This window comes from Anser anser (genome assembly GCF_964211835.1).
Source record: "Anser anser genome assembly, chromosome: Z".
NCBI lineage: Eukaryota > Metazoa > Chordata > Aves > Anseriformes > Anatidae > Anser > Anser anser.
In genome coordinates this window covers 4,028,679-4,046,592 of record NC_139723.1, presented here as the reverse complement: position 1 = coordinate 4,046,592, position 17,914 = coordinate 4,028,679, and the positions used below count along the sequence as shown (strand labels likewise).

The following is a 17,914-nucleotide window of genomic DNA, read 5'->3' as shown; positions in this document are numbered from 1 at the left end:
CTTTTGGGACTCCTTCTGTGTGCCAGTCGCTATCAATCCAAGAAGTACGTCTGCGTGTCCCTTTGCCACAGCACGAAGAATTTTTCTTGGTCAATTTCCCAGCCAGGTGTATGGGTCATTAAAACTTAACATTCATTTTCCTTCTTCAATGCCTATTTTTAACAATCACCTATGGTAGATGGAAAGGCAGCAGGCAGCAGAAATGTCGTTCAGCTACACTCACTCGTTTGGATTTTGGATGTTCTTCATCTCACTGTGTTGGTGATTTCAGTGAAATGTATGGGGCTACACCTGGGAGAAAGGCTTATTTTACTGGAGTACAATATCAGAGGAAAGCCTGAAGTGTTTCCCCCATTACTTAATAATCATATCTTCATCACAGACAGAAAAGGGAATGAAAGAGGGAAAAACAAAAAAGTGACATGATTAGCTGCAGCGTATGACTTCATCTAGATCACTATTGCTCAGATCGTCTTGGGTGTTGATCAAAGTGGTGTTCATTTAATGAGGGTGTTCTTCAGGTTAAAATAATATATATTCTCACTTTCATACTTCTCCCAGCATGGCTGTGAGCAAGCACGAGTCACCACAAGCAAGCACGAAACACGCAATCCAATAAAGTGAAGAATGCAAAACCCGGCAGTTCCTGGAAAATCAGGGAGAAAATTTAAATACATATTGTGATGTTTCACTTAAATGCCTAGCTCCTGCATTGAATCCAGACAGGATTCTGCCAGGCCCAAATACAGTACATGTGGAGAATTTTAGCATCTGAGAACTAAACCTGCAGGCAGGGCTAGGCTGAGTGTGCCTGAATGCGACCTGTGGTAGCCCACAGGGCCTGCTGAGGACACAAATCAGCTGCTGCACAGCTGCTTGAGCTGGGGTGCCAGGGAAATGACCCCCTCCTGCTTTTATAGGGGCTTTAGGTAAATAAATAAAAATGAAAGTTTAATAAAAATAGCAAAAGTAAAGAACAATAAAGGCCACTCCCCTGTTTTTTTGAAACGGTGCCCAGAAGGAACTGCAAAGTAACACCCTCAACAACAGCCTGCAGACGTACCAAATCTCACACACGAGCCAATTTTTGGGACCCCCCCCCCATCCATTCCGCCCCATGGGGCAATGCCTGAAGCACAGGAGCACACAGCACGTTGCTGGGTGCTGCGCTATGTGCCAGGACAGCCTCGCTTTGCGAGCTGTCCCTAACAAACCTGACACACGCGCCCACAGACATCCCTGTTATGCGACCCAGAGCTCGTGCTGGCATAACTCTGCAGGCGTACGTAATGTGTTTTCAGGTTACGTCCCTCAGCCAAGCTGTCAGCCCTCACTGTTTAACCGTGCTGACCTGCGGAGCCGTGAGGTGCATCTCCTCCGCCGGACAAAAGGTGCCAGGAATTAACGGAGCGCTGCGGCTTCTCCTGCTGTCGCTGAAAAGGCCTGCCGGGCTAACAGAGGCAGGCTGGGTGCGCTCACCAGTGCAGCTCGGAAAGCTGAATTTATAACAGTCTGAAACACAACTCGGCTTGCCTTGGGGCAGCCGGCTTCCTGAAAGTGAAGATCTGAAGCCGAGCTGAAAGCTGCGCGCTGAAGGCTGGTCTAGTCTGTATTTGTCGGATTTGGGTTTGTTTTTTTTTTTATTTTTCTTTTTCAGACGATAAATTAGTCTAATAAAAGCTACTGCCTCTCCTACAGTCCTTGCTGATTATTTCCACAGATAAGACTGCAGTATGTGTCTTTCAGCTTTGAAAGACGCAGCTGACAAGCACAGTGGTGTCCTTTGATGAATCAAGCGAAAGGTGAGAGTAAAAATAACTGTAGCCATGCAGTCGTTTTTTGATGATTGATTTTTATTTTTATTTTTAGAGCTCATGTCCAAATATATTACTTCTACTGGATGTTGGGGAAGGCACTCCAATCTCTGAGAAAAATAAATAAATAAATAAATAAATAAATAAATAAATAAAATAAATAAATAGAACAGGGACCTTGACGAGTCAGATCTATTTCAATACTTCTCTGGAAGTTGCTTGCAAATTAATTAAATAAATAAATAAATAAAAATGGGCATGAACAGAGAGGATGCAGAAGCAGTACCAACGGAAGCATGGCGGAGCCCGGAGTCACCGTGAGCCAGCCGCGAAGCCCAGCCCTGCGTTCCCAGCAGCGTGTGGGCAAGCCTCACCAGAAAAGCTGCACAACACGTTTTGCCTCCTGGGTGCCCCGTACGGCTCATGGGCCTGTTTATTTTTGCAGCTAAGTCGTTCCTAGGATTTCATAATTCTGCCTTTTCTCACATCTGTGCAAGTGACTTTCCAGGAAATTTTTGCTAAGAACAACAAACAAACCAACAAAAAGTAATAGGGTGCTGAGGAGCTACGCCCCTGTTTTTTAATGAGCGTTGTCTTTATGTTTTTTCACACTTAACCACAAGTCTGAGCCAGCGACGGAGGCTCCGCAGCTATGGCACGGCTCTGCTGAGGTTTCACTGTTGCCTCAAAACTTCAGGTGCACACAGACATCCCTACGCAAGGGGGAAAAGAAAACAGAACCAGGTGCAGGGCACGACCGTGCTCCTTCTAACCCGTGCCTCATGCCCCAGCTCTCGCCCCTGCTGGACCGTCCATCACAATCTCTGAAGCAGGCATTTCAAGCACATCCTGATGTTTCACTGACTACAGCTGCAGGCTTCGGCTTTGGATGTGCTTTCCGGGAGGGATTAATTTCAGGCAGTGTTCAGGTGTTTGTTTTCTCAGTTTAACAGCTTCAGCAGTTATATTCTCAAAGCAAAGCACGCAAGCGTTCAGTTTAAATGTGCCTAACGTGTAACTCCAGCTCCATCTTTGACAGCAAATACACCTCAGAACTTAAGTTACTCTAGATCATTATTTAACAAGTCTTTAAGACAACAAGGACAAAAGAAAATCTAATGAAGAAGTGCAGTTTCAGTGTGAGTACTTTCAGTACTTCTATAGGCACCTTCTGAAAACAGAAAGATTGGGATTTTCGGCATTACAGCTCCAAATTGCGTGTGCTCTATCCCACCAACAAAACCTCTTCGGCAAGGACACGAATGCAGCCCAGGGAAGCTGCTTCTCAATTCTGACTCCTTCAACTTCAGGAACCATCCTCTTTTTTTTTTTTTTGTATGGACTGAGGATGATCAGGAACGAGGCCACTAAGAGCAATTTCTCAGTTTTTGAATTCTTTTTGAGTCTCTGCATGAAATAAAGAAACCGTTCTGGAGCTAAAAAGTCAGGGCGGTCTCTGAGGAAATGGGAAATGACTACGGATCCTCCTATTAACACTAGTGTGTCGATCTATGACTCAGAGGAGCACTGCAAGCTTTCCTGGCCGTGCTTTCAGAAAAAGTAATGACCATTCTCAGGATCACTGAGCACCACACCCAGCCATGCAGATTTACCTGCGGCAGAGCCAGAACTCACACCAGGTAGAGGCACGAAAGGCACCAAGGCAGAATGGTTCCTGTTTTCACATTTCCAGTGGTCGTCAGCGTGAATCATTCAGCACTGGCAATGCAACGGCTGGGACAGTGTTGAGCATATGCAAAATCCCATCAAGAATTTTTCTGGTACTGATTTTGGACACGGTGTCCTAAATTCTGCCCCTTTGTACATCCACATCCTTCTGCTGGATCTCGGCCTGCACAGCAGTCTGCAAATAAACACGGGTTTGTGCTGCCAAAAATCCCCCAGGATGGCAAAACCCTCCAGGTAAGGTCTGACAGGTGAACTGCTCAGAAACAGAGAGGAAGACACAGACACCATGCAGTCATGGATGACAATAGTTAATTTCAGACAGATCACATTATGTATGGTTCTCATATTTTTGGTAAAAATATATTCTCATATCAATGTTAAAATCATTCTGAATTTTCAAGTTTCCAGTGAAGATTCCCAAGGAATCCAGTCTGTCCTACCCAGCAGGCCAGGACTTTTTTTTCTTTCATTCTATAATTTTCTAACAAACTTTTCTTTCCTCTTTCCACTACACATGCAAACACACAGAGAAAGAAAAAAAAAAAAAAAAAAGAGAGAATAAAAGGCAGGCAAGGGAGAGCGTGCTAGTTTCAGGAAATGGTTTGTTAAGTGAGGTCTGATCTTTATCTCCTTATGGAGGCTGGAATATTGCCATCTTCCCTGGAGCTACTGGCTCCGATAATAAAGTATCACCTTCCTGTTTTTTGTCAGAAAAGAAAAAAAATATATATTTTAACCTGTTTTTTCAAACTTTATGCTCCTTTAGCATCTAGATAACTTAGCAAGCAAATAATAATAATAATAATAAAGCAGAGAACAGTCAACTAATAACTCATAATAATTACCCCATGTGTTAGGCTTCAGGAAATTCAGGATGATAGGTCGGAAATAAAGTTATTTGTCTGCAGAAAGGTTGTTCGATTTATTTTTTTTTTGTACTGCTGACATTTTTTATTGTGATTTATACCGTGCATGTTTTAAACACGCCTTATAATTTGAACATTCACCTCATCAGTCATACATTATGGGGACAGAAGAAGCAAATTTTTTACTTGAAGCTGACATTCAAACTTGCTGAAGATAAAGCAGACCTCTGGCTGGACACGAGAGACTCAGAACATGAGAGAAGTGCCGACCTCCACAAGCGATGATCTCCTGAGCTTTGCCAATTTGAGTCTGTCATGTACAGGCCCTGATAAAAGGTTTTGGGGGATCCTGACAAATAATAACCAATCTAAGAATGCACAGACTTAAGTCTTCACTGCCTATTCTTAATCTAAGGAAGTGAGACTCAATCATCTTTGCATTCAGTTTTTAAAATCCTTTTTCAGGTTCTGTGAAACTTGATATTTAGCCTAAGAACAGTTCATTTGGGGAAAAAAAATCCTGAAAAATCACTAATACATGCACTTAACTGAACATCTGAGAGCAACTGCTAAATATGTACTTTAGTTACACTTCATGGCATCTTCTCCATTTAAATAAAAGCAGGTTTAAATAAAGATTTGATGTCATCGCCCTGATTTCACGCTGGTGTTAATTCAGCTTTTAGGAAGTGTTACTTTAATTCCAATTTAAATACTACTCTTTCTCAGTGATGGTACATTTCAAATGCTATACGTACAGCAAGGAGTTTAATATAACATTTTCAAAAGCAACTATATGTCTTGAAAGTCTAACTTAGGTCTTGCAACACTAGAAGATTTGGATTCCAAGTCTCTTAACTGCTTTAGAATATGTTGCCCACAGTCAGAGGGCTTAAATTCAGGGGTCTGTTGTATTTTCACCATGGTATGTGGGTGGATAGTATTCTGCGTGGGCAGGAATTAGATTGTGTGTAATAAGTGGGTGCTGAAAGTGAGAAAAGGGGACAATCTGCATCAGGAAGACAGGAAGCAGGAGGTGGTGCTGTGCAAGTCGAAGCACAGGAGTGAATTTCAGTGGGTGTCAGAGCGCTGAGTTGGGGGAAATGGCTTGCGGAGGGCACCAACACTTCCCTGCTGCATGTCAGGCTTGCAGGAGCGCAGAGGCACAGGGCTGGCAGCACGGGCAGTTCAGCACATTTGCCACCAGATGGCAGGAAACATGCACATTACCTGGAGGGAGATGAAATGAACAGTGTCATATCACAAAGACTTTAAAAGGAAAGAAGAAAAAAAGAAAAAAAAAAGTTACACAGACCGAACGTATGCACGACTTCTGACGGGAAGTGGGAAATGCATGAACACACGCGAGTTGCACAATCATCCCGCAAAAGCGGTGATCTAAATTTTGTTGCTCACGGTGCTCACTTGACCAAACCGAGCGTTAACGCGTGCGTCCCCCCCCACCTTTAAGCTACACACCACCGCACGTCACGGCAAGGTGATGTGCGAGGTGGCTGGCAACAAGCCCGCCTCGGTCCGGCGAGGAGAGCAGCAAGAAGGTGGGTGGCATTTCTGGTGAGAAACGGGCCCAGGCGAGTCGGGACAACCTGGGCAGGAGGAAGCGTGGGAGGTGAGCCGAGAGCAGGGCTCAGCAGCGGGCTGGCGGCCAGGAGGAACGGCTGGCGGCTGGAGGCAGGCTCGGGGAGGGGAGCCTGGGGGTGAAAGGAAGGGGTGGTGGGCAGGGGTAGGGGGCAGAGGTGCTGCTGGACTTGCCGTGCTGAACCCTGAGCTCCCAGAACTTGTGAGGCACGTTTAAGGTCAGGTCTTACAATGAACACGCGTGCGAGGCCAATGCCACCGAGCGATCCATTTGAGCTCCGATTGCTGAGCTACGCTGGTGAACTCCTCACTGGCTCATTTCTGGACTTGTCTGCTCTGAAGGTCTCTGCTAGAGATGAGATTCGTACCTCGCCAAGGCAGTTCCTGAATCTGAGGCTTTAACTTCACATACCAACAACTACTAGATTCATAAAATCCTGTCAGTTCAGGAGTGTAGAGCTGTGCCTACTATAACCAACAAAACGAGATACTGCAAATGCTGATCCCAATCCGTTCTCCTTCCTCAAAGGGCACAGAGGTGAGAGGCTGCAGGAAGGAGACTCATGTTTTTAGGGAAGAGATAATATGAAATGAAAGAAAAAGGAAAATGAGAAAGAAAATAAGAGACAAAAAAGGAAAATGAGAAAGAAAATAAGAGAAAGACAAAAAAGGAAAAAAGAGAAAGAAAGGAAAGGAAAGGAAAGGAAAGGAAAGGAAAGGAAAGGAAAGGAAAGGAAAGGAAAGGAAAGGAAAGGAAAGGAAAGGAAAGGAAAGGAAAGGAAAGGAAAGGAAAGGAAAGGAAAGGAAAGGAAAGGAAAGGAAAGGAAAGGAAAGGAAAGGAAAGGAAAGGAAAGGAAAGGAAAGGAAAGGAAAGGAAAGGAAAGGAAAGGAAAGGAAAGGAAAGGGAAAAAAGAAAAGAAAAAGACTAAAGAGAAAGGAAAAAGAAAGAAAAAGGAGAAAAATCAAAGAAAGAAAAAGGAGAAAGAAGGGAAAAAAAGAAGAAAGAACAAGAGAAAGAAAAACGAAAAAGAAAGAAAAAACAGTAACAAGAACAAAAGCAGAATTGTCTTTATTGGGGCACTGGGTCATTATTTCATACCAGAGCTCAGCTCAGATGCTGTGGGCGCATAGCACAGAGTGAATATGAAATTGATGTATACTGCCTGTTGGTTTTTTAACCAAGCTTTAAGAGGAAAATAGAATTAGTCTTGAAAACTGGGTTGACTTTCATGTAAATCAGCACATCTGATCACTCAGGACATGTTTTAATTAACTCAGAACAACAGCATAGCAATATACGGGAATTAGACAGCTTCAAAGATTGTACAGTTTAGCATAGCATGGGTATCCAAATGCCCTACTAAATTCAGCGGACTTGGTTCTACATATTTAGAAAAACATCCAAGAATGCTCGGCTATGCCTGCAGCCCCTCAAATTGTTCACTGTCTCACTGTCAGAATGAAAGATGGATTTACTGGTGCCGTTCTGAGAAGCAGGCTTACCACCCACTGCATTTTCTTCCAGAAACACAGTCCGGGATCTGGCAGAGGATGCCTGCCGTGAGGTGAGGCATGTGTGCGGAACCCCTAAGTGTCCACAGATCAGTAAAATCTGACATGCCAGACGCCGACCCACAAGCTCACGCACGGTCTGAGCTCACCTGGACCACATCCCACATGGAACCACAGAACGGTTTTGGGCTGGGAGGGCCCTTAAAGCCCACCCAGTGCCACCCCCTGCCATGGGCACGGACCCCTCCCAGCAGCCCAGGCTGCCCCCAGCCCCATCCAGCCTGGCCTTGGGCACTGCCAGGGATGGGGCAGCCGCAGCTCCTCAGCCACGCACGGCCGCTCCTTCGCACATCGCGCTGCCGGGAGCGGAGCCCGGCGCTGCGCGGCCGCCCCGCGGCACACGGGGGCGCACGCACACAGCGCAACCACGGCCGGCGGCGGGGCCGGGCCCGGCCCGGCGGGGCCCCCGCGGCCCTCTGGGGGCGGCCGCGCTCTAAGGGGATGGGCGGTGGGAGCGCGGCGCGCATGCGCGGGGGTGGGGAGGGGGGCGGGGTGATAGGGGGAAGGGGCGGGGCTACGAGCGAAGGGGGCGTGGTGATTGGCGGAGGGGGCGTGGCGACGGCGGGAGGGGGCGTGGTGATTGGCGGAGGGGGCGTGGCGACGGCGGAAGGGGGCGTGGCCGGCCGCCGCTCGCCGCGCTTATAGCGGGGTGCCCGCGGCACGGCCCCGTCTTTGTGGGCAGAGCGCAGCGCAGCCGGGCGGCTCCGAGCGCTCCCGAGCGCCGGCAGCCGGGCCGCCGCAGCCCGCCCGCCCAGCCCGCCCCATGCCGGGGCTGTAGGTCGGCGCCGAGGCTGCCTGGCGGCGGCGGTGGGTGGCGGAGCGAGCGGCCGGAGGCCCTCGGCGCCTCCTCGCCTCGAGCTTTATTTTTCGTACGGTCCTTTTTATTTTTCTACGCTTCGCTGTACGCCATGGTGCTGGGGAAGGTGAAGAGCTTGACGATAAGCTTCGACTGTCTGAACGACAGCAATGTCCCCGTGTACTCCAGCGGGGACACGGTCTCAGGAAGGGTCAACCTAGAAGTGACGGGGGAGATCCGGGTCAAGTCGCTCAAGATCCACGCGCGGGGGCACGCCAAGGTGCGCTGGACGGAGTCGCGGAACGCCGGCTCCAACACCGCCTACACGCAGAACTACACCGAGGAGGTCGAGTACTTCAACCACAAGGACGTCCTCATCGGCCAGGAGAGAGGTGAGGGGGCTCTGCCCTCCCCCGGCCCCTCGCCCCGCAGCCGGCACCGCCGCGCCCTGCCCGGCCCCGCAGCATCCCTGCTCCGCGCGTGGAGGGGGGGGGGGGGGGGATGGTGATGAGGAGGGCGAAGAGAAAAAAGGAGGAAAAAAAAAAAAAACTCTGAGGGACTCCGGGGTTGTTTTTGCGAAGTTTCCACCCTTTGTTAGAAGCGGTTCAATCCTGTTTGGGACCGGTCCTGGCGAGAGGGAGGGGGGTGCTGCCGCTCGGCGGCGGAGATTGGCTGCGCGCGTCAGGTGGTGGCGATGACTTAATTCCTAGCACAGGAAAATAGTCCCCGAGCCGGTTATGTAATGGGCAACGCTCCGCACCCCCATTTTTAATTATTTTATTATTTTTTTTCCATGCCTGCACACACACCCCCCCCTCCCCCCCCCAGCACGCAGCACGTTCGCTGCGGAGAGCCGTGCGCGGCTGGGGTGTCTCCGCTTTGGGGACAAACCGGGTTCTTTCTCCCCTTCCTTCTGAGGAGAAACGTGTTTTTTTTTTACCCCTTTGGGCTTTTTTTTGGAGAAGCTTCTCCGCACCGTGCGTGGAGCTTTCCTACGATCTGTGCAGAAGCAGACCGCAACCTCCTTCTCTCCCCTTCTTTTTGTTGTGTTTTTTAATTCCTGCCACCGACGCGAGGCAGCCCTCACAGCGATCCCCAACCCCTGCTTTGCGGCTGGCCCCCGCACGCCCTGCTGGGGGGGCGGCGGCCCCTTCCCGGCCACCCACAGGTGTGGCTCCGCACCTCGGGGTGCGTGTGGAGGGCGGGGGGGGGGGGGGCACAACGGCCGGCGGGGCCGCGATGAGCCGGGCCGCACCGTGCTGCGCCGCACCGCCGCCTCGCACCGACTGCCGCCCCTCAGAGCTGGCGGCCGAAGCCCCGCCCCCCGCGCGCCTGCCGATTGGCCGCCCGCAGTTTGTTGCCTTGTTGCTAGGGCGATGCCAGCCGCTGATTGGCTGGCGGGGGGGGGGGGTGCTGAGAGGGCTCGCGCTTCCCCCCTTCTCCCCCCTCCCCCCCCCCCACCCCCACCAACGGCCGCCCGGTAACGGTCGCCGCGCGCGGCCCTGAGGGGGCCCGGCCCGGAGCGGGCGGCGTGAGGGGGGGCGCGGCGGAGCCTTCCTCCTCCTCCTCCTCCTGCCCGTCCTCCGCCCGCCCCCCCGGTGTAATGTATACCGTACGTATACGCGCGGCTGGCTGGGATCCGCTCGCGCCGGTTTAGGCCGGTCCTCTCCTGCTCCAGCCGGGCCGCTGACTGACAGCGCGGCGGGGCTGCTGAGCTGGCAGGGCGGCCGCGGGGCCGGGCCGAGCCGCCGAGACAATGAGAAGGGGGGCGAGCAGCACGGCGGGCCCCCCCCCGGGGACCTTCTGCTGCCTGGAGGGACGTTCGTGCCACGCATTCCCTCTCCTCCTTCGCCACTTAATTTATTCATCTTTTTTTTATCATCATTTTTCACTGTAGGCTCGTCGTGGTGCAGTATACAAACGTGAGCACCCGTGTCTTTATAGGACAATGGAAGCCTAAAATTTGATGTGCTTCTGTTACAGCTCCCCACTACTAAAGCAGTTGCCTCCCCCACATCCAATTGCTGTACCTGTGAGGGTATTCCAGCCTTTTTATGTAGGAGGTGCTCGGTTATTTTTTTTTCCCTCTCAACTTTTCTGCTTCGACGGAGTCAGTGTTTTTTCTGGTTTTGCGGTAATTATATCGGAATAAACCACAAGTTTGTGGCAGCGTTTTAAGCAATAGGAGAAATCATAACCACAAGCAAAGGTCGGCGTTCTTGGAACCAGCAAATATTTGCTCTCCGACCAAGACTGAGTTAAACTCCCGAGATTTCTTGGGTTACCTCCACACAGTGCTCACCAGGCAGATTGCTCTTTCTCTGTGCCCATGAATTTGGTGCTTTCCAGGTGGTGCTCGGATGCCTTTTCCACTGCCCCCCTCCCTTTTCCACAGCCTTTTTCTGGTTATTTCATTTTTGGGTGCTATTGCCAGGCAGTAGATAAAAGGGACCTGAATCACAAAGTGTAGTCTTACACAGCAAACTTCAAGCCACGTATAAGACCAGTTAATACCACTAAAGAGGTCTTCCATTTTAAATTTTAACGGAAAATCATTGTCAAAGCATGGTTTCCACTACCAATCCTTCAGGCAGACCTTGAAAGGGCAGCAGTGACAGCTGTGCCCCTGTTGAGAGGCAGGATTATGAATTAGAGCAAACGAGCCTCCACTTTCACACAAACCTGTCCATTTTATGCACCTCAAGTGCTGCAGCCCAATCCAGAAGGCCGGGTTCCTGGGACACCCTATTTCAGGCCTTGCAGTGAGCGTGCAGATCCCCTTCGTGCCACAGAAGAGGCCTGTGTAATGTACTCTGCTGCCTAAAACGTTTGCCGATGGAATATCATGTTGGGTTTTTGCCTCCTAGATGATGACAACTCTGAGGAAGGCCTTCACACAATCCAGTCGGGAAGGCACGAATATGCATTCAGCTTCGAGCTTCCACAGACGTAAGTGCCTGCTTGTAACACGCTGTGATGCCCGGAGGCGCGCCTGCTTTGGGTGGAGGGGAAACCTTTTCAATGGTGGCAGGAGTTGTGCTGCCGCAGAGGACATCTCCTTCAACTGAAGAGGTTGCTTTCCCACTTCACAAAATGGGAGCACGTTGCTGCCCAGTTCCTGCCCACTCAACCAATTTGTAACTGACTCAGTGTCTTCCAGTATTTTACCCTCTTCCCAAGGTGAGGGGTGAGTTGAACTGGTTTGAGTCCTGCAGAGCGGCTCAGATGCCTTCTAACCCAGCCTGGTGGTGGCAGCCACCCAGGCCAGCAGAACTTGAGATAAGACTCCAGCTTGATTGTCTGGGCTCAGGCCGGAACAGATGTGGCCAGTTAAACTACCTCTGAACAAAAGAGGAGATTGTTCTGGTTCAAATAAGGTCTATGTGCAAGGGCTGGTCTCTGTGCAAAGAGCCTGGATGGAAATGAGCAAATGGATAACTAGATGAGCCCCGAAATACTCCTGTGCAGCATCCCATTTCACTCAGAACAGATGAGTGAAGCGAGAGTGAGAGCAGAAGTGTTAAGGTAGAGATTGCCCCCCATTCCAAAGGCTGAAGAGTGAAAGGTAGATACTGTCAGCAGAAGGTTCATACATAAAGGAGCTCCCAACACAGAAACTAGCTAAGATGTAAGTTGAAGTGAAACCAAATATACAGGATCAGAGAGGGTCTGAGCATGGATGGAGAAGAGGAGAAAAAGGAGTTTCCTCCTTCAAAAGGCTAGCAGTGAAGTCATTAAAGTTGGAAAAAAATTGGCAGAATGTTACATGAAATAGCACAGTATCTCATTAAAGCTGGTAAACCATCTGTTTGTTAGGGGTGCTGGCTTTAGCAGAACCTGCAGATGATAAACACTTCAGCGGGTCAGTTTCAAAGTGAGCAGCATAGAACTTCACAGTAGATATTCCTGGAACATCGGGTAAGACCTGTGTTTACGGAGATTTTTAGAGGAAATTTACTGTTCCATCGGAATCTCAACTACAAAAAGCAATGGTGCTAACGCTAGCCTTACCTTGAGTTGGAAGGGATGAAAAAGCAGGACACATCAACGTGAAATATTTAGTGTGAAATTAAAGAGGCAGTGAAGTACCACAAGCATTGGTCAAAATAGAGGCTTAAGCAACCTGAAGGAATGACTCTGCAACCAGCTTCTAATAATACTGTAAAAAAAAAAAAGGCTGGTATTAAAAGAGTAAAGGCTTGAATTTTGACACTGCCTATGTTCTATTTCTTGGTACTGACTATCTGTGGAATATTCCCTAAGTTTATTTTAAACAAATTACAGAGTGGTAGTGGAAAGGAGAAAGACATTCAGGGGCTTTCTTGATATTTGTCCTTAAGGATATGCGGCAGGATGAAATACTGAATGTCAATTAGAAAATATCCTCCTCCTGGATCATTAGAAAAGTGAAGATTCCATAGGCAAAAATGTCAAGCCTGTAACTGGTAAAGAATCATTCTAGTTAAGCACTAGGATGGCTAACAGCATTCCCAGCAGAAGATAGAGAAGCTTTGTGAATATTTTAAGTTACATACTGCAATGCATCAAAACTTAAATGCTTCAATAGCTTAATACTTAGCTTTAATCAAAAGTACTGTTAATTGGAGATATGTAGAATATCAACTTCTTTTGTTTTTTCATTTTTATGATGTTACAGGAAGAAAAAGGGTAATGCTGAAAGGTTTGGAGAGCTTTCCACATCGTTTTTCCTCCAAATCCCGTAAACAACTTCTGTAAGAGTTCAGAGCAGAATAGCCCTGGCTGTTTTGTGTGTGTATACCTATGCATATATACACATACACATCATATATTTTACATGATGTTCTAAGCTCGTCTCATCAGGGTGCAGGAGAATCAGAAGGCACTTCCAGTAGCCTCTCTCTGTTCAGAACTTGAAATTAAAATACTTACCCTGCTTAAGATGAAACAAATTACACACTACTGTGTGTTCTGTAACCGCTGAAGTAAACAAGACACTGAGATACCAGCTGGGCAGACAATACACTTGCAGTTAAAAAATACAAAGTCCAAAACAGTAATTCGTTGATACTGATGCTAATTTTAAGTTGGTAGTCTTAATGTGGCCTTAAAAGGGCATGCTGAACATGAAAGTGGCCTCTTAAGTTCAAAGGACATGTGAACTCTCCTGGCATTCTCTAGTGCAATTCTTTAATTGATTCTTAAAATCTGTGCAAAACCGTATTAGGATGAATTGGAGATGATTTTTTCTCCCATCTTTAATCTTGAATTTTTCTCAGATACGGAAACTTTGCAAATAAGTTACACTTCCTTAAATATTAGAATGCATTAAAAATACAGTTATATATACTAATCCCTAATCTGATCGATGATATCATTATTATAAAGAGTGAGAAAGATTTTACTCAATTTTGACCTTTGTGTCCTGCACAGACCACTTGCTACCTCATTCGAAGGCAGACATGGCAGTGTGCGCTATTGGGTGAAAGCCGAATTGCATAGGCCTTGGCTTCTACCAGTAAAATTAAAGAAGGAATTTACAGTCTTTGAACATATAGATATCAACACTCCTTCATTACTGGTAAGAATTGACAGAATTATTCTTTGTTTCTGGCATAAAAATAACGAAGGAAAATAACTGAAACAATATCGACATTGAATTTTATCTAATACTTATTTACTAGTTTAGCAACGGCTGATCTTTTGAGCATTATATCAGTTTGGCAACTCTTTAATTACCGGTATTTTGAAAGCTAACTTACCCTGTACTTGGAGTTGCTTTCTTTTTAAGATGTGTAAAATGCATTTGTCAATTTAAAATTGATACCACTAAATTGTAACTTGGCATTAAGAAGGAAATTTTTGTGAACTGTTCCTCTGAAATTTTGAATAAAGAATAATACATGGAAGGAACAGTGTAACTTCAAAGAACGTTTTAGAGACTGCTAACTTAAAAATGCAAAGTGAAAAATGTACTGGCGTGCATAATTGATAATTTCCATATGGATGGTTTTCTACCAATGGGGAGAAATTATCACAATTCTGTATGATCTTTTCCTGAAATGTCATTTCATTAAAATCATTTCGATATCAAAACTGCTTTCAGTGAGGCAATTAAATCAATCTGGCTTAAAATTCCTTTTTTCCCCCCTTTTCTCAAACTAATCTATGGGAGGGAGAAAAAAAAAGTCCATTGAAATAGGTTTCTTGTGTGTATGGGTGAAAAATCAGACTTGCAGAGGAACGCTGGCCTTGCACAAACTCCATTAAAATCAAAAGACTCCCGTTTGACTTTAATGGGCTTTGGATCAAGTCCGAAATCCTGATGCTGTGTAAAATAACAAAGTCTCATCATTACAGATGATACGGGATCGTTCAGAAACAGAGGAAATAGCAGTAGTCAAGGTTACAGTACTTTAGTTATTGTTTCTGAAATAACAGCGTAATGGAAAGTCGGACGATGTTCCAATGAAAAGCTTTGCCGACAGTATGTTGGTATATGTAGGCTATGAAGCCTTTTAAGTTACACAGTATTTATTTCATGTATATAAATTGTTTTCAAGTGTGACAGTAGTATGGAGGCTGGCAGAAGAAACAGTGTTAATGAGAAATGGGATTAGGACATACTGTTTGCCTGCCTAGTGCCATTTAGATTGCTTGAGCTTTTTTCCTATAAATGAAATTGTCTTTGTTTAACAACACGCGTAATACTAAGTATGTTACAAAAATTACTTTTCTTGTAGATTAAAATACATGGAGACTTGTGAAACTATTAATTAAATGGGCAATGTTGTTCTTTTCTTGCAGTCACCCCAAGCAGGCACAAAAGAAAAGACTCTCTGTTGTTGGTTTTGTACCTCAGGCCCAATATCCTTAAGTGCCAAAATTGAAAGGAAGGGCTACACCCCAGGTACGTAACAGAAGTAATTATAGGAAATGTTTTTCCTTTCCTTCTTAAACTTCCATGTAAACAGAATATTAAAACTGATCTTACTGATCAGTCTGCGTTCAGCAATCTTCCCAGTATATTGTTAACTAAGTTGCTAGTTGTGTCCCCAGATTGCTGAAGGACATATACTTTTATTTACTTCTTTACAAATCAGCTAATGCTAGTTTATAAGCCTACTACTGTTAACATCAAGAGATGCTTTTAAAGATGTAATGCAGTGGTAGCAGATCCCCACCACTGCATTAAAATAATGTGCAGAAAGTGGCAGTTTGCTAAAGCTTGTGAATAAAAAGGAGGTGAAATTTTGTTTTGTTTCAGGTGAATCAATTCAGATTTTTGCTGAGATTGAGAACTGCTCTTCCCGTATGGTGGTGCCAAAGGCAGCCATTTACCAAACACAGGCATTTTATGCCAAGGGGAAAATGAAGGAAGTCAAACAGCTTGTTGCCAACCTGCGTGGAGAATCTTTGTCATCTGGCAAAACAGAAACCTGGAACGGCAAAGTGTTGAAGATTCCACCTGTTTCCCCTTCAATCCTTGACTGTAGTATAATCCGTGTGGAGTATTCACTGATGGTACGTTGGGTGGTCTACTTCCCTTGAGCGTGTTTGGTTTCTATCACTCCTTTCAGATCGCTAACAAGCCACTCTGTAGCAGTTGCAAATACATACACAGTTGCAATACATACCACAGTACATAAAATATTAGTATCCCAACAGAAGTTTTGTTAGTAATTTGACTTAAATCTAGTAATTTCTTAAACTGTGGTGTGTTAGCTAAACAAGTGAGTCACGAGTAGACGGGATTTCCATGTGTGTGTTCGTGTTAAGAATCTTGACCTGCTTTTAGCCTGCGGAGCTTGTCTCCATAGGGATGTGGGCTCTAAAACTGACCATTAGGAACAAGTTCCTCGTGAAAAGTCCCATGGAAAGAGAACTTCATGGAATAATTGTAAACAATCACACAAATCTACATTTTAATCATACACCTCTCCCTTTTTTTCTCTCTTCAGGTCTACGTCGATATTCCAGGAGCCATGGATTTATTCCTTAACTTACCACTGGTCATTGGTACCATTCCTCTACACCCATTTGGTAGCAGAACATCAAGTGTGAGCAGCCAGTGTAGCATGAACATGAATTGGCTTGGGCTGACACTGCCGGAAAGACCAGAAGGTAACTTGACAATACAAATCCCAATCAATTTGCTAGTCTGTTGCTTTGAATTTCATCTGCTTTGTTTGTTGCTGTCATGCTAGCAGACCCAAATTACATCCTTTCATAATACAGCCTACAGGAAATCCCTTGTGGATGTTGCCTTGACACCTGCTTGTGCTCTGTGGAAGGACAGAGTTCCTTTCCTGTTAGCCTTTCTCTCAAGAAAAAGCAGTGAAATCCTGCTGCAAGTGAAAGTGCATGATTCCATTGTGTCTCAGACTTAGCTAACGAGGCTGGTTTGTGAGAAGATGCTTCTGTTTTCAGTAGCAAATCTCTTACTGAAGGAGAAGCTCCTTCCCTGTGTCCTCACGTACCTAATAAACATCCCTTTTCCATGTACAAATCTCAGTCTTAAATTTGTAGAGTCCAAAGAACTGCAATGCCGTCCTGTACAGAAATAGAGCATTCAGGGTGCATTTTAAATCCTAAGGGGATAATTAAGCCACAGTAAGGAGGTGTTAGTCTGTTCTTGAACTTGAGTACGATTTTAGAATAAAATAAAATGGCTGTTTCTTATTCTTCCTTTCATGTTGAACAATTTTTAAGTTACTGATGATTTATCTACCTGCTGGTGCATCTTACAATGACAAAAGTTTAATATTTATCATGTTATATATTTTGACATGCATAAGAACTGTTGTTCGAACTGCGTGTACCTTTTCCCTGCAGCACCTCCTAGCTATGCAGAAGTGGTCACAGAGGAGCAAAGACAGTCCAGCCTTGCACCCTTAGCTGCTTGTGAAGACTTTGAGAGAGCTCTGCAAGGGCCATTATTTGCATACATCCAGGAGTTCCGTTTTCTGCCTCCACCCCTCTATTCAGAAGTAGGTACCTCAGACAAAACACAATGTGGGGATTAATTCACTCTTCTTCTGAACTGTGTTGTGGAATACATGCAGGAAGTGTTTTTTCCTTCGTAAAATCAGGGAAATATACTAAAATCTCTTTTTAGCAAAGAAGCAGCAATAAGGCAACTGCATTTTTTTCCTTTTTAAATCAAGATGCAGATGAATCGTATCAAAATGCTTCCATGCTTGCTTCACAGCATCGGTTACCCGCAAGTTTTTTAATGACTTGCACAACCTTAAATTTGAAAGGTGCATTGTCAAGTGCCTTGGCTTACCTCTCATGCTCTTTACTGTACAATTCTAATGCTTTTCAGAAATTTCCTGGGTGTTGTTTGGAATGACAGCAACTGTATTTACATGTGTACACATGTGGTTCTGCCTATGTACGATTTCAGAAGCTTCATGCAGAAAAGGAACAAAGGTGTTCCTACATAGGCATTTCTTCAGCAATTGCATTTTTAGTTCTGGAAAAGCCACTGAATAACTTGACTGTGATAAAACTTTAAAAGCTTCCCATGTTCATATCTTCCAGGTAAAAACAGTAGTATAGGGCAAAAGAAAAAGTACTGTCCTTTGGCTAAAGCT

At 46.0% G+C, this 17,914-nt stretch overlaps 1 protein-coding gene and 1 long non-coding RNA gene across 4 annotated transcripts in view; one reads left to right on the top strand and one right to left on the bottom strand.

The window, feature by feature from the left end:
* Nucleotides 1-4,410: 4,410 nt before the first annotated feature.
* Nucleotides 4,411-7,996, bottom strand: LOC310889186. The gene is made up of 2 exons (XR_014576428.1): nt 7,630-7,996; nt 4,411-5,599 (listed from the first exon to the last, which is right to left on the bottom strand). It is a non-coding gene; the product is annotated as an uncharacterized lncRNA (long non-coding RNA).
* Nucleotides 7,997-8,204: 208 nt separating this feature from the next.
* The window catches only part of ARRDC3 (arrestin domain containing 3), a 13,293-nt gene continuing 3,583 nt past the window's right edge, over nt 8,205-17,914 (top strand). The window contains exons 1-7 of one of the 3 annotated variants that reach the window (XM_083817869.1): nt 8,205-8,728; nt 11,204-11,285; nt 13,749-13,896; nt 15,123-15,225; nt 15,583-15,839; nt 16,277-16,439; nt 17,114-17,294. In XM_083817869.1, the coding sequence (XP_083673995.1) occupies nt 8,449-8,728; nt 11,204-11,285; nt 13,749-13,896; nt 15,123-15,225; nt 15,583-15,839; nt 16,277-16,439; nt 17,114-17,160 (1,080 nt within the window). In that variant the 5' untranslated portion in view covers nt 8,205-8,448 and the 3' untranslated portion in view covers nt 17,161-17,294. Of the gene's footprint in view, nt 8,729-11,203; nt 11,286-13,748; nt 13,897-15,122; nt 15,226-15,582; nt 15,840-16,276; nt 16,440-17,113; nt 17,306-17,914 lie in introns of those variants that run through there. The other 2 variants (XM_083817868.1, XM_083817870.1) reach the window with 2 other exon arrangements.